General features: G+C 45.2%; 1 protein-coding gene across 1 annotated transcript in view; it reads left to right on the top strand.

Moving 5' to 3' along the window:
• The first annotated feature begins 1,829 nt into the window (after positions 1-1,829).
• pcbp4 (poly(rC) binding protein 4) overlaps positions 1,830-17,103 on the top strand; it is a 62,259-nt gene continuing 46,985 nt past the window's right edge. The window contains exons 1-3 of the mRNA XM_028576102.1: positions 1,830-2,101; positions 2,633-2,656; positions 4,395-4,427. Coding sequence (XP_028431903.1) covers positions 1,958-2,101; positions 2,633-2,656; positions 4,395-4,427 — 201 coding nt within the window. The 5' untranslated portion in view covers positions 1,830-1,957. The remainder of the gene's footprint in view (positions 2,102-2,632; positions 2,657-4,394; positions 4,428-17,103) is intronic.

A 17,103-nucleotide genomic window follows, 5' to 3' on the forward strand; every position in this document is an offset into this window, starting at 1 on the left:
ATGAGATGGGACTCTCAGGATCGGTACTTCAGTGGTTCTCTTCCTATATTCATGACAGAACCTTTAATGTTGCTGTAAACAATGTACAGTCTGATGTGTCCAATTTATCCTGCGGAGTGGCACAAGGGTCAGTTTTGGGTCCTATTTTGCTTTTACTGTACATTTTGCCACTTGGTCAAATTATTGGTTGTTTTAAGGATGTATCATATCATTTCTATGCCGACGATGTCCAGTTGTATTGTTCTTTTAATGATGCTGAGTTCCATCGTTTGTCTCTGTTCCTAGAGTGTGTGTCCTCCATCAAAGACTGGCTGGCCACTAACTACCTGCAGATAAATTCAAACAAGACTGGCAGACTCTGATGTCTCTTTTAAAAAGGATCTGAAAACATTTTTATTTAGGAAAGCTTTTGGTTGATGGGTTTTCACTAGTGTCACTTTAATTTTACATATGTATATACATTCTACATTGTTTGTTTTACCTCTTCTTTTGTACAGCACTTTGTGATTTTATCTGTGAAAAGCACTTTATAAATAAATTTTACTTACTTACTTACTTACTATATGTGTTTGTGTGTGTTTTTGTGTCTGTGTATATGTATATGTATGTGTGTGTTTCTCTGTGTGTGTGTGTGTGTGGGGGGGGTGCGCGTGTGTGGGTGTGGGTGTGCAACAACAGCGAAAACCCGTCTTTAGTATGCAGGAGCGGCTGAAGCTGTTTTCCTTTCTGTTTTGGAGTGTTTGGGGTAAAAAGGAAATGCTCGAGTACCATCACGCTTGAGTGGTATTTCCATGGCCGAGAGCTGATTTAATTCAGCCCCCTAAGCTTTTTAAAACCCAGTTCCCAATTAATTTTTAAATTACCGCGCCGGCTTGTTGACTAGCTCCTGACACTTGAGATATTATGTTAATTTGCACACCTCTTACTGAGTCGGCTCGCTGCCGCTGCTCAGGATGTGGAATCAGTGAAATGCCTCGTAGGCCTCATGGCTGCAGAGACAAACACGCTGCAGCTCACAGCGGAGAGCCAATCTGACTGCAGATCACTCACATTAACACACACACACACACACACACACACACACACACACACATCCATACACACACACACACACACACAGACACACATACAGACACACACACAGACAAACACACACAAAAAACACACTCACAAACACACGTACATATCACACGTACACACACTCATACACAGAAACACATATACACACACAGACACACACATACAGACACACATACATACATACACAATCTTAAAGACACACACACATGCGCACACACACACAAACACATACACACTCATGCATACCCGCGTCCACAGGTGCTCACACAGCAAACAGACAGACACACACACACACACACACACACACACACACACACCCCCATGCACAGATACACACACACACACAGACCAGGCAGAGGTGAGGGAGAGCAGTAGACGTGGAACGTCCACATGTTCCACCAAAACAAGTTCCTTCCTGAGACAGAGATTTAGCAGAGGCACCGTGACTCCGTCCGGAGCTTAGCCCCGCCCACAATGATTGTGATTGGTTTAAAGAAATGCCAATAAACCAGAGCACGTTATTCTCTCATCCAGGAATGCAGTGTGGACTAGCCAGACCTTCCTCTGCAGCGCTGTGGAGGAAGGTCTGGCAGTGCGAGACTAATTCTCATATAAACAGATTGTATATATGCTGATCTCAGCCTTTCCTCTTTCTCCTTTTCCACAGAGTTGACAGGAACAGGAGCAGAGATAAAGGCCTCCCCTGACAGCGGCTCCTCCTACTTTCCCACCGTACGCCCCCCCGCCCCCCCGAACCCGCCCGCCGCCCTCTCGCAGCCTCCCAGGGCTCTCCGAAAACGTTCCTCGCCGGGTTCTCCAGAAAGGGTTCTCTGTGGCGTTCTGGGAAGCTCCATACGCCCCGGGGCCTCGGACCTTCATGCGTCTCCCAGCAGCGTCGTCCACCCACACCTCCACCCACCACCACACCTCCACCACCACCACCACCATGAGCTGTGAGCAGGAGTTTGGAGACGGAGCCATGGGAGTGACGCTCACGCTGCGCCTCCTCATGCACGGGAAGGTGAGCTCAGGCCGAGTATTGTGTGTGTGTGTGTGTGTGTGTGTGTGTGTGTGTGTGTGTGTGTGTGTGTGTGTGTTTCAAAGCCTGATATATTCGCTGGGCCTCAGAGATCTTTTTTTTTTTTGTGGTTAAAATCGAGGGATGTCACAAATTTGGTTGCCCCCCAACTCAGAAACATCGATTCATTCCCCCATTTCAAATTGCAACTCAAAACACATCTGTTTAAAACGGCCTGTTCCACTTGATGTCAATTGCTCTGCCTCTTTCTGTTGTTTCATTTTTATTTTTATTTTTTGCTGCTTTTAAATGTCTTATGTATCCCTGTACAGTGTCCTTTAGTGCTGAGAAAGGCGCTTTTAAATAAAATGTATTATTATTATTATTATTATTATTATTATTATTATTATTATTATTATTATTTTACACAGAGCAATCTCGGAAATGGAATGTCGTGGATCTAGACTAGTATCCGTGTATCTGTCCTCTGAGGATGACAACAGTAACATTTTGTCTTTTGTGTTTTCTCCACAGGAGGTAGGAAGCATTATCGGCAAGGTGAGCTGGATTTTTACCTTTTCCTTCTTACAAGTGGAAACACACCGGGCACGTTTTCATTTCGCCGCCCGTTTTATCCAATCTTCGGCCACACCGCGCGCTGCAGCGATAGTTTCGGCGTCTCCTCTGTTTCTTGCGCGAGGTACGGGCGAATGTGTCGAGCCAGGCAGGCAATCGCGTACAGGAAGACCACAGTGCAGCCGGATGTTTTACCAAAATAAAACGCATTTCAAAATAAAACACCCAGGTTCATGGTGATTTGGGCTGTCTTGACTTCTCACAGCGCGATCAGGCTCACGGAGAGAGAGAGACACACACACACACACACACACACACACACACACACAGCCACAAATAAGCGCCAATTCCCACAGTTTTCTCCACTCATCCTGTCTCTTTCAATCAGAGAGAGAGAGAGAGAGAGAAGGATTGCTTTGTGACCGGCATGTAGAAATACGCCTTCTATATGAATGTCCAGGCGCCCGATCAGGCACGTATCTACACCCCGCGGGCTATACACGACAGTTACGGGCACGGTGTGTTTTGGCTGTTACACTGCAGAGATATTAGAACACATTAAAGCCCAAAGTGCAAATTATGGAGTCTATGTAATAGTCATTCGGTATCATGTCTGAGTAGATAACATGGAATCATTTCACTCTCATATGAGAAATCCCTCCCCATCTTTAGTGTACGGTTGGCTGAAATTGGCACACCGCTCAAGATAGCGTTCGCTGTAATCCCCGCTGCAACTGAAATAAAGTTGCCGTGAATTATGAATTAATAGTGTGTAAAATCTCCAGCCGGGCCGTGTCATTCCAATCTGTACTTAGTGAAAAGGAGGCGCTCGCCCCAAGGACGCCAGTCAATTTTAGCGTGGACGTGTTAAATAAAGCCCCCGCAGGATTAATCACGGCCTAGTGAAGTGTCATAATGACCGTTGCCCTGGCAGCACATTCGCTAACCCACGATTGGGGCTGATTTCCCTCCACGTATATTTAGATTCCCGCCCTCCCCCCTTCACTTCCAGTGTGTGGCCTGTTGGCCGGCAGACTCTGACATGAAGACGGCAGGAAAATGACACGACTGTTCCACTTCCTGTTGAGCCGTGTCAGTCTGCGGTCGCCCCGCAGGAGCTGCTCTCAAACGAGGCTGGCGAGGCCGCCGCTCACCAAAGCCGTCCTCAGCGGGGGAAGCAGTATTCAGATCCTTTACTACAGTAAAAGTACTGACACCACACTGTAAAAATACTCTCGTTACCAGCTAAAGTCCTGCATTGAAAATGTTCCTTCAGTAAAAGTGTGTAAGTATCATCAGGAAAATTTAGTTTTAAAGTATTAAAAGTAAAGAAGAATCCTCCCATTTTAGAAAGTGTCGACAGAAATGCGACAAAAGTCGGAAAAAAACAACAAAAATTACCAAATAAAACGACAAAAGTGTCAAAAATGTGGTTAGAAAAAGTTAAAAGCTTATGTTTGAGCCATGCATACTACTCAATACATGTCCTGCGTTCATCCAGAAATCACAAGTCATGTTAATGTCCCCCCCCCGACTTAGTCTTCTGACCATTTGTATAGCAAACCTGACCCTTAGTTACTGCGGCAGGTTTTGTCCCCCCAGACTACTGTAGCTCCAGTCTTGAATCTAAACTCAGCTCTCATCGTGTAAACCATGTGGATTCAGTGGCTTTATTCTGCAGTGCAACTCATTCCGCTGTGTGTCTCTCGTCTCTCCACAGAAAGGAGAAACGGTGAAGAGAATACGAGAAGAGGTAAGACACTGACCCCCGTCTGCCCCCCCCCATCCTGCAGATTCTTTTTCTCTGTCTCCTGCTCCTTCTCCTTCTCCCGTCTCCTATTAATCCACGACAAACCCTTCAAATGAAGCTCACATTAGCATCCTGCTAATTACAGCATCATCAGAAAGCATTGCAACGCGGCAAGGGTATAGCAGGGTGTAGCAGGGCGTAGAGCAGGGTGTAGCAGGGTGTAGACCAGGGCGTAGAGCAGGGCGAAACATGCAATGTTCTTCAGGTAAAATAAATGATTACTTTCATAGAATGTTGGTTATTTTATTCAATTTTATGGCATTTAAAGGTGCCCTGCCACACGTATTTCATGACTTTGTGGTGATGTCTGAAGTTCTACCATGGACTCTGTAACCTTGGTTACCTTGTTTCAAGCCATTCTAGCGTGGTATAGAAAGTCTGCAGGAAGACTCAGCTCGATTTGTGCCAGTTCTCATTAATATTCAATAAGCTAAGCTGTTTGAATCTGATAGGCTAACAGCTAGCCAATGAGAGCCTGGCTATCAGCATCCATCAAAAAAAAAGTGGTTTATTGGCCATGAATTAAAAAAAAGCGTTCAAAAAAACCTAACAAAAATGTCGGGAAAAGCGCCAGAAGTTGATGGTTGATGGGAAGTCAACACAAGGTTTAAAGCAGGTAATGTGCACTACAGACCAACTAGATTATCTGGCGAGTCCAAGTAGAAAATACCAAGTCCAAAAGTCCAAGACAGTAGTCCAACTATCTGGAGTCCGGTTCTACAGCACTGCACAATAGTAGCAGTAAAGTCAGCTGTATTATATATTGATATGTTTTATATTTCTGCTCTAACTCGGCTCTACATGCTGTGAAAAGGTGTTGTCAGAAGAGTCGACGCGTGTCCCTTTTGCATGTAGATTCCCGTCATGTCTGCTTGCTCTTAGAATGCCGGTAAATATGTGAAGGTGTGTTTTTGTGTTTTCTGGCCGCCTGCTGTGATGTTAGCCACGGTAAGGTTTCTGTCTTCAGCCGTCTCTGCTGTCAGCTCAACTGTCAAACAGTTTCTACGGCTCGGAGCTGCGAGCTGAGCCTCCCTGTGGAATATACATGTCCTCTCTCCGCGTCCCGTCTCTTCAAGGAAACCCAGATGCAAAAACAGACAGAGAGAGAGAGAGAGAGACAGAAGTGAGGGAGACAAAAAGTGAGACTGTTTTCTGATGTTTTTTGAGTGTCTCTCGCAATATGCCGCAGCCTTTTGCGACGTGTTTATTGCGCCAGCTGACACCATCATGACGATTGAAAAGAAAAGACATATTGTGCAGCCCTAACGCTGCAGTGTTTCATCGTTGTAGGGCTGCAACTACACAATTTACTTTTTGTGTAGTTTTCTGTCAAATGTCAGAAAATGGTGACATAAAAACGGACTAATGATTAAGCCGATGGATCCATTACATACTACATACTACTCTCTACTGTTGTCGCTCTACATACTACTCTCTACTGTTGTCTCTCTACATACTACTCTCTACTGTTGTCTCTCTACATACTACTCTCTACTGTTGTCTCTCTACATACTACTCTCTACTGTTGTCTCTCTACATACTACTCTCTACTGTTGTCTCTCTACATAATACTCTCTACTGTTGTCTCTCTACATACTACTCTCTACTGCTGTCTCTCTACATACTACTCTCTACTGTTGTCTCTACATGTTGCATGTAAAAGCGCCCTAAAACCTTACCAATATGTATTCCAAATTGCATAATACAATATTGGCACTTTTTTTGTTTGTCTTTGTGTGAAAAGCACACTTGTCAGCTCTCCGCTGGATGTTGTACTCTCATTCTGGAGACCGACCCGTTCGCCTAAACTCGGCTTGAACCACGTTCCAAGTTAACTTCAAATTCCCCCGAGGCACGAACGAAACCGCCACTCTCTCTTTCCCTCCCCCTCCCTCCCTCTTCTCTCCCTCTTCTCTCTCTGGAGCGTTGACTCATGTGCAGTCATCTTCAAACCAGTTCTCTGAGGACACACTTTCTAAAATAATTCCTCCCTCCAGAATGTATTTGTGGCTTATTACTTAACATTTTTGCAGGCGAGCGGGGAACTAAATGGAGTACATTTTAGGCTCATTAAAACACACCGGAGTATTGTTTTTCCTGTTGAAACGCACCGGCAGGAGTTCTCTGAGCTGTGAGCCCCATTCCAGTTAAAAAAAAATCTGAATTTAATCTCTTCTCACATATTTTGCAGCTTTGTGCTGCCGCAGCGGCGACACCAAGGCTTTTATTTGGCCCGGCCGATGTTGCAGAGACTCAGGAGAGCTTTTGTAAAAATACCAACGAGGATTTGGTGACATACTGTAGCAGCTCGTCCTTGTTCCTCCGCTGTAATACGAAGAAGCCAGTTCAACGGCTTTACTTTTCATCTTTCATTTCATCTATTTTCATTGTACAAATGGAACAAACGTTCCTGAAGATGACCTCTATTTACCTACAGGATTTTTCTTGAATTTAAAGGGTTAGTTCCCATGTATAGAGGGAAGTGTACTTTACTACTACTAAAGAGTGCCACTTTGGAAGATAAACCAAACTCTTGATTTGCAACACGGTCTCACGGCACTTGGAGAAATGGTCACGTTATTTTTAATCTATTGATTCGTGTACACTGACACATTAATCTAGTTTTTTTTTCCATGGTGCTCAGAATGTAATGGGAAGCATCTTTACCGAGGTTGGGTTTAGGAAAAGAACAACGCGGAAAGGAAAGGTCACACGCGGGACGCGATCCTGTGTTACTTGACCCATTCACCCCCCCACCACCCTCCCTGCGGCATTTCATACTACTTGCCTCCGTAGTCGTGTGCTGTGAACACGAAAGATGCTTCCCATTGAAATACATTAGTTTAAAAACATGCTGACCACCAGGAAATAAACGACATAAACGTGTCGATTAAATAACGTGACCATTTCACCAACTGCCGTGAGACTGGGTTGTGATTTGACAATAACAGCAACTAGAGACTGTTCAATCATCATATGAGGCATATTAGTGTTGTTTCACCTGGTCCAGTAGAAAAAACAACAGTTTTTTTTAATGGACCCTAAAATGGTAAAATAAATGCATTCCTGCTCTCACGCACACTCAGCTGATTCTTTTCTCCGTCCCTCTCTGACGTTCTTTCTTTCTTCCTGTGTGTTTGGACAAGGACAATGTTGGCTTTACATTAACTCTCCGCGGGGAAACCGACATCTCCTATCTGCTCTCTTTAAACATACACACCAACTCTCTCTGGTATTCCCGTCAGGTGTCGCATATATTACCGAGCTGTCTGTGCTCTGTCCTCAGAGGGATGAACACACAACAGTTGAAGTTCTAGATCCTCATGTTTGAAGTATTCGTAGAGGGCTGCAGAAACAGAACTGATTTGCAAACGGAGGGTTGTGCCAGAAAGGGAAAGAGGAATTACTCAAGCAAACAAACTTCAGAGCTACAAGTTCTCTGATTCCAGCTTCTTACATGTGAATATTTTCCTAGTTTCTTTCACTGCTCTGGGACAGTAAACTGAATATCAAGCACAAACCATCTTTCTTTCTAATCTCATCGGAAGTTCTCCAGGCCCCTGGGTGTGGCGCTAAGTGGAACAGCTTGATTTTCGACCCCACTGAGAGTGAGAGGAACGGTGAATAAGACAAAGTCCCAATAAGTCAGCGTGTTCCTTTAAAGTTCCGTCGATTTACATTCGTCCCCCATTCTGATGTTTGGTGTGAACAGCAGCTGAAACTCTTTCTTTCTTTGCGGGCGTGCAGACGTACCTAATCAAGTGGCTACTGGGTGTACAACCTTTCAATATTAAACTACTGAAACACCGCAAGCTAACTGGAACCTCCTAAAACGAACCGAGGTGTCACCCCTACGGAGAGATTTGGGGGTGGGGGGGAGACGGAGATAGAGAGGAGGCAAAGAAAACAGATTGTCTTAGCCGAGGCATTTCTGTCTGACGGCGTAACTCACAGAGCGGGAGGCATGAATATTTAAACGGTTATTTGCCTCTCAAGGACACGGCACAACACTGGATGTACTATACAATCAGACTGGATGTGGGAGCTCCGTCTTTTCTCTCATTTCTCTCTTCTTTATTCCCCAACCTGCGCTCCCTCGCTCACTGGGTATGCAAACTGGCAGATCAAACACACACACACACACACACACACACACACACACACACACACACACACACACACAGACGTTCACTTTCCCTAATGAACTGCCTATAGAATCCAGTGTGTCAAGGCTATATTTTTGCACGATGCAAATGTTTTTGACAGACACACACACACACACACACACACACACACACACGGAGAGGACACTGCATGCCAGAAGTCACTTTTCATCGAGTCAATAAAAGCATTGAAGTCAGGTTGTAGCTCTTCATAACGGCTTTACACACACAAACACACAGATATCTAGACCTACAGGGTGTCTTTCTCTCTCTCTCTCTCTCTCTCACTCACTCACTCACTCACTCACTCACACACACACACACACACACACACACACACACACACACACACACACACATGCACCGTGGCAGCATGACTTCCTAATAAAGCAGAACAGAGCAGAGTAATCCAGTTAAGTGACATGGCTGTCCATCCTTCCTCCGCTCTAAATGAAGAGTAATGGAGACAACAGACCAGACGCTGCAACAGTAAGACAGTACACTGCTGCACATCTCACTCATTAGGCTGGGAGAAACAAGAGAGAGGGGGTGAGGGGGGGGATAGACAGATGGGGGGAGAAAAGACTTGGAGTACAACAACAAGGAACAGCCCGTTTCTTACCGATGGGAGCAAGGTAGCCGGCAGCTGTGAACGGGGCTGTAATGTAACCCTATAGGACAGATATTCAGCATCAGTCAGCACCAAGGTTATTATCGTTAACAAAAACGAACAAAATAACGAAAACTAGGTGTGAAAAAACATTGTCGTTAACTGAAATAAAAATAAAAACGAGGCATTACAAAAAAACGATAACTAAACTAAAACTGTAATGCCTGTTTGCAAAACTACCCAAAATGAAATAAAATCACCGAGTAAATGTCCTTAGTTTTCGTCTTTGTCAATGTGGCAGCATGGTGGCCCAGTGGTTAGCACTGTGGCCTCACAGCAAGAAGGTTCTGTGTTCCAATCCAGGTGGTTCTGGGGCCTTTCTGTGTGGAGTTTGCATGTTCTCCCCATGTTTGCGTGGGTTTCCTCCAGGTGCTCTGGTTTCCCCCACTATCAAAAACATGGACAAGGTTCTCCAGGCAGTGCCCTTGACCAAAGCACTGGCTCAGATCTGGAGTTGGTCCCCGGGCGCTGTGATTGGCTGCCCACTGCTCCCTTGGGGGATGGGTTAAATGCAGAGAATGAATTTCGCTACATGTACATGTATGTGACAAATAAAGTACCTTTACCTTTACTTTTCACAGAGAATATAACGTTATATCTTTCAGAGTTGACATTTCCGAACATAGACCTGTTTACTTCAGTCTATGCCTTAGACATGTATAGTTTCCGACTGGGAACCCAGAAATACCAACATTCCACGTCAAATTGAACACAACATAGTCCATGCCCCTCGTATGGCATCACAGCAGTACCAAAAGTCGGAAGAAAGCGGCCGAGTCCTATTTGATTATGACTGATGTGTGTCAGATAAAAGCAAGCGCCTCGCAGTGGAAGGTGGTAAAATATGTGGACTATTAAGGGAAAAATTCTCCGAATTTGAAAGTACATTTGAGAAGCGCGCACAAGGAGGCTAACCTAGCTTACCTTAACAAGCAGTGACAGGGCAAGGAGAACGCAAAGCCCCTTCCCCCAAAACAGAAGCTAATATAACCCGGTACAGGGCATGGATGTATGGGGCCAGGGCCAGGCAGCATGACGGAGACAACCGCAGGACAGAGAACACTACAGGAGGGCTTTCACCGGCAACCCGATAGCTGCTGGTTAGTAAATACTTAGGAACACTAAAAGTGTGAGGAAGCGTGGGTTAATATGTGTATTGATACTGGGATGTCTACACAACGGTGGGAGTCGATTGACTCCAAAAAGTTCATCACTTTACTCGAACCAAAGTTCAAACACCTGTTGATGTCTTCCTTAGTCTGTTGGCTATTTAGGTTTTTTCCTGGAACAGTTACTAACAGATTTTGCTCTTACTGCTGCGTCTTGTGTAGACTGTTTACATACAGTATCTCACAAAAGTGAGTACGCCCCTCACATTTTAGTAAATATTTCATTATATCTTTTAATGGGACAACACTGAAGAAATTACACTTTGCTACAATAAAGTATTATGTTTACAGCTTGTATAACAGTGTAAATGTGCTGTCTCCTCAAAATAACTCAACACACAGCCATTAATGTCCAAACCGCTGACAACTAAAGTCAGTCCACCCCTATGTTAAATTCCCATAGAGGCAGGCAGATGGTTATGTTTAAAGGCCAGTTATTCCATGGATCAAGGGTACTATGCATCCTGATAAAGTTCCCTTGGCCTTTGGAATTAAAATAGCCCCCCCACATCATCACATACCCTTCACCATACCCCCCACATCATCACATACCCTTCACCATACCCCCACATCATCACATACCCTTTACCATACCTAGAGAGTGGCATGGGGTACTTTCCATAAAATCATCTCTCAATGCAAATCAAACTAGCTATTAGGCTAACTGACATAAAACCATGTTAATCTCTAGGTATGGTGAAGGGTATGTGATGATGGGGGGGTATTTTACTTTTTTTCTGATCTTTTTGAATCTTGCTCCCAACAAAGAACCCATATTACAAAAAAAGACTAAAACTAAGCAATTTCAAAAAATAAAAACTAAACTAAACTAGCAAATCTGCTTTAAAAACTAAACTAAACTGAATTTGAAAACAAAAATAAAAAAAATAAAAACTAATGAAAAATGCAAAACTATAATAACCTTGGTCAGCATCTACTTAAAGTTCTGTTTTTGCTGCTGACAGACTCAGATTAATATTCCAAGTGTCTGACAACATTATGGGATGGATCCCTACAGAGATAGCGTTTTGTTAAAACCTTTAAAATCCTTTCTGTTTAACCAGAAACAGCTCTGAAGTCTCTAGCTCTAAACTCACCAGACTCCATTTAAAAAAAACACTACTTTTAGCGTGTATAGAGCCAACAAATATATAGTGAATAAAATTATTATATATATATATATATATATATATATATATATATATATATATATATATATATATATAATTCGAACTCCGCTACCGAAAAGGCGAACACGCTATATAGGGAACTATTTCTGTTATAGGGAACGGTTTCCAACACAGCTAATGTTAGTGTTTCAGCCCTTCGTTTTATTGTGGCGCCAGTTGTTTTCCCTCTGGTGGGCGTGGCTTTCAGTACAACACGATGCGCTCTGTTTCTAAAAGGCAAACCTAGGCTGTGTCTCATTCCTCATACTTCTGTCAGTTCACTGCTAATGGTCACTGACCACTTCCTGCCGTAGTGCCCACTTTGGATGGTTAGTATTGTCCCAAAAGGAACACTTCTGTTAAAACACTTACCGGAAATGACGAGCGGGATAAGCGTGACGAACACGATTTTCCTGTATGCAAATGAAGAGTGGCAAAATCTGACGAAAAGTCTTTCAAACTGACCTTTGTTGATCTGAAATGAAGACAGATTCAGCAACTCCACGGCCTATTTCTCTCTTCAAATGTTTTCAGAAAACACGTTTCGGTGAACTATTTTCGTAAAATATGATATCGTGTTCCGAACGAAGCCGCTGTTATGGTCAGTTTTGAAATTCTCGAGCAGCCAGACCCACGTGACGCATTCGTCCAATCAGCTGCCGGTCAAGGGCTCCCTTCCGCTTTGTAGTCAAGGCGGCGCCCTTTTTGTTGCGAGTAGGGTCCATCGTCCCACACTGGACTTTTTGAATGTTTTTAGGGGGCCATCCGGGTGCACTTTCAGAGTTTTTGCGTTATCTCCACTATATACTTAAAACTAAGTGTTTGAAGTGTGCAAGTTGGCGCTTTGAGACACAGCCCTGAACATGAGAAAGGAAACCAAGAACATAGAGTAGGAGTAGGTGGAGGGAGACAGGAAGCAAGAGGAAGGATGAAGGGAAGGATAGAGGGAGGAGAAAAGGCGGGACGGTTGGAGAGGGTAATTGATACCATAGGGGTTCAGTGGGAGGATCACAGGAAGGACAGGGGGTTATGGGAAATGATAGATAGGAGGGATTGTGAGACAGTGAGACGGAGGAGTTGACGTATTGATGCATTAATGATAATGAGACTGATTAGAAAGGATAAAAGGCAGGGAGGTAGAGAGGAATGAGCGAGCGAGCGAGTGGTTGAGGGATGGATAATGAGGGGGATGAAACTAGAGAATAAGGGAACGTGTTAGGGGGAAGGAAGGAAAGATGGATGGAAGGGCATAAGTGTGGTTAGAAGAAAGGATGAAAAGGGAAGCATGAAAGAGAAGGATAGATAGATAGATAGATAGATAGATAGATGGTTAAAGACAAAAATAAACAGATTGAGGAGGAGAGGGAGACGGCAGCTAATGCATTTTTATTGAGGTAATAGATGTTGAGAGAGCAGGAGAGAATTATTCCATCATTGTTTTATTACCACACACACACACACACACACACACACACACACACACACACACACACACTTACAGAGAGAGCATATTCTCTCTATTTCCATAACAATGAGCGGAGTCTGCAGCGTTTCTATATAGGTGATATGAGGGACAGCACGGGGGGGGTCTCACTAATACACACTCCCAAAATGAAATACAAACACACACACACACACACACACACACACACACAGTCACTCCCACACAACTTTAACCAGCACCCACCAGGTGTGTTAAGAAGAAACAAACTCGTATACGGTGCATGGATACACTCATAAAACACTATGCGTGCACACACACACCACAGAGAGCAGGTTTCAAAATGTCAAAATTTCCATTCTGAGCAGATGTTCCACATTTAAAGGGCCACGCCGCGTTGTTCCATAACATTTTGGGGACTTGAGAGATCCAGATTTGAACCAGGGAATCGCATGTAGAACACAACAGGAGATCACACACAAATCACCAAATCCAAGTTTGGTTTAGGCGAGGCGGGGGGGCCTGGATAGAGTGTGCAGGACGTGATGCGTATTACACCACGGTCTCTCTCCCAAAGTCCCGAAAAACAACTTTAACCGCCCAGAAGTGGATATAAACCATCCCAAAATTAATCTTTATTATATCCAACAAAGCTAAACAGAAGCAGCGGAGAGAGCCTGACTTTTAATATGGTTTCATTTAATATAGTTTATATACAGTACACGCACTCAGGCTGACATCCCACACATGCACACTAAGGGCCCTATTTTAATGATCTAAGCACACGGCGTGAAGCGCCTGACGCGTTTAGGGCGTGTCCAAATCCACTCTTGTTAGTTTGAGGGTGGTAAAAAGTGTCTGTGTACCGGGCGCCTGGTTCTAAAGGGTTGTACTTAGTGTCTTCATTAATCAGAGGTGTGTTTTAGGCGTAACATGCAATCAACCAATCAGAGATCCTCTCCCATTCCCTTTAAAAGCCAGGCGTGTTTGGACCTTGGAGCATTGCTGTTATGACGGAGGATTTACACCGTAATATTTTTATATGTAATCTTCTGCATGTGTGTGTGCTGCTGTGCATCCCTGTGTGTGTAACAAGCATAGTGTGTGTGTGCTGTGCACGAGCCTAGGAGCATTTTACTAATGCTCTGTTAAAATAACAATGAAATGCTGCGTTATTGACTTTAGACCAGGTTTTTGTTGGCCAATGGCGTCACCACTTCCCACTGCCTCAAGATAGCATTACACCCAGAATGCACCTGAACACACCAGCACAAGACCAGCACGCCCAGAAGGCACCTGAACACACCTCCCTGTAAGACCAGCACGCCCAGAAGGCACCTGAACACACCTCCCTGTAAGACCAGCACGCCCAGAAGGCACCTGAACACACCTCCCTGTAAGACCAGCACGCCCAGAAGGCACCTGAACACACCTCCCCTGTAAGACCAGCACGCCCAGAAGGCACCTGAACACACCTCCCTGTAACACCAGCACGCCCAGAAGGCACCTGAACACACCTCCCTGTAAGACCAGTACGCCCAGAATGCACCTGAACACACCTCCCTGTAAGACCAGCACGCCCAGAATGCACCTGAACACACCTCCCTGTAAGACCAGCACGCCCATGGGCCACAGATGGGCGCAGGTGCATTTGCTTGGGCAGACCGTCACTAACTGTACTTCAACACTAAATCAAATAAAATCACATTGAACACACATACCTACACAGCAGCTGTACACACATCAAACACCAATGGACACTTTAGGCAAACAGACAAAATAAAACACACACAAAGATGCACCCAACTAAAAACTCAAACTAGCACTTAAAGCAACACTAATGCTACATGAGATGGTCCACACTTCCTGTCTCCTAAATTGGTGTGGCCTCATTTGAAAGTGTAGTGAACAGTGCAGCCACTCATACCTGTACCTAAATATACACAGGCAGACATGAAGAAGACGTAAAGGCCTACATCAAACGCTAATGGTGTCCATAAATGCAAACTGACAAAAAAACAGACGCACAAAGATGCACCCTTTAGTATCGAACGTGTGTCCTGTGCATCCTTCCTGTTCTCTTCACAGTGTGTGTTCAGTGATAGAGAGATCAGCTGTGAGTGAAACAGACAAGACTGATTGCTGCGAGACAGTGATTCACGCACGCACGCACACACACACACACACACACACACACACACACACACACACACACACACACACACACACACACACACACACACACACGGTGGGCACTCTGTCTCTATGGTTTGGAGGACTTTATTTTGGCTTATAAAGCAAGTCAAAAGTGGAGTGCAATGTCAACTGAGGCTCTATCTCCACCACTACGTTTTGGTTTAAAAAAGAATATCTTCTGCTACGTTCCCCCCTCTCATTCCCCCTGCTCTGGCGTTCCCCCCTCTCATTCCCCTTGCTCTGGCATTTCCCCCCTCTCATTTCCCCTGCTATGGTGTTCCCCCCTCTCATTCCCCCTGCTCTGGTGTTTCCCCCTTTCATTCCCCCTGCTCTGGTGTTTCCCCTCTCATTCCCCCTGCTCTGGTGTTTCCCCCCTCTCATTCCCCCTGCTCTGGTGTTTCCCCTCTCATTCCCCCTGCTCTATTGCCCCTGCTCTGGTGTTTCCCCCTCTCATTCCCCCTGCTCTGGCGTTTCCCCCTCTTATTGCCCCTGCTCTGGCGTTTCCCCCTCTCATTCCCCCTGCTCTGGCATTCCTCCCTCTCATTCCCCCTGCTCTGGTGTGGTGCTTTTGGCTGAAAACCCAAACGTAAGCGGTGGAGATGAATGAGAACAGAGCAGGATTGTTGTGCAGAAACATGTTTTATGAGGCCGTGAAAGTTTTCTTCCTCTAAAAAACCAAACCCAGTGGAGTCAGAGCTCCAGATTCTTCTGGTCCGTGTTTATCTAAACTTCTTCTAACTCTCACTTCAATTCCCTCCTGACGCCCATCCTCTCTTCTCATCCTCGTACGGTTATTACTGCACCTTCTCTTATATCTTCACCTTCTCTTCTTATCTCAAATATTTGTGCCGCCTTGTCTCTCTCTCTCCCCCCTCTCCTCCTGATCCCTTTCCTCGCTTTTCCATTCCTGCCCTTCCTCCTCTTCCTTTTAATAAATCTCTACCCGCACTCTTTCCTTTTCCTCTCCTCTCATTTCCTGCACTTAAATCCCATCGTTCCTCCATCCTCCAAATCATCTTAATCTTTGTCTCCCTAATCTCCCGCAATATTCTCGCCTATACCTTTTCTCAGGGCGGTGCAATTAATGCACATTGTAATTACGATTTTGGCTCGTGACGATCCCAAAAACACTGTAATCGAGAAAAACGTGCGTGCGTGCGTGTTTGTGTGTGTCAGGGCTGTAGTCAAGTCCATCTTTGTCGAGTCCAAGACCAGGTCGAGACCAAATGAGAAACCATCAATACCGAGACAGAAAAAAAAGAATCCTCTTCAAGACCACTCACTTACCTGTTCATAATGTATGTGATGTGAGAGACATTCAGGGTCCTATCTCGCACCCAGCGCAGTGCAGCACAAAGCCCGACGCAAGTGGCTTTGTTAGTTTAAGACCGACCCAGTTGTCAGTTTCCCGCCCAGTGCCCACACAGTTTAAATAGCAAACGCACCTGCGCCCATCTGTGGCCCATGGGCGTGCTGGTCTTACAGGGAGGTGTGTTCAGGTACATTCTGGGAATGCTGGTCTTACAGGGAGGTGTGTTCAGGTGCCTTCTGGGCGTGCTGGTCTTACAGGGAGGTGTGTTCAGGTGCCTTCTGGGCGTGCTGGTCTTACAGGGAGGTGTGTTCAGGTGCCTTCTGGGCGTGCTGGTCTTACAGGGAGGTGTGTTCAGGTGCCTTCTGGGCGTGCTGGTCTTACAGGGAGGTGTGTTCAGGTGCCTTCTGGGCGTGCTGGTCTTGTGCTGGTGTGTTCAGGTGCATTCTGGGTGTAATGCTATCTTGAGGCAGTGGGAAGTGGTGACGCCATTGGCCAACAA

This window comes from Perca flavescens, chromosome 4, assembly GCF_004354835.1.
Source record: "Perca flavescens isolate YP-PL-M2 chromosome 4, PFLA_1.0, whole genome shotgun sequence".
Classification (NCBI taxonomy): domain Eukaryota; kingdom Metazoa; phylum Chordata; class Actinopteri; order Perciformes; family Percidae; genus Perca; species Perca flavescens.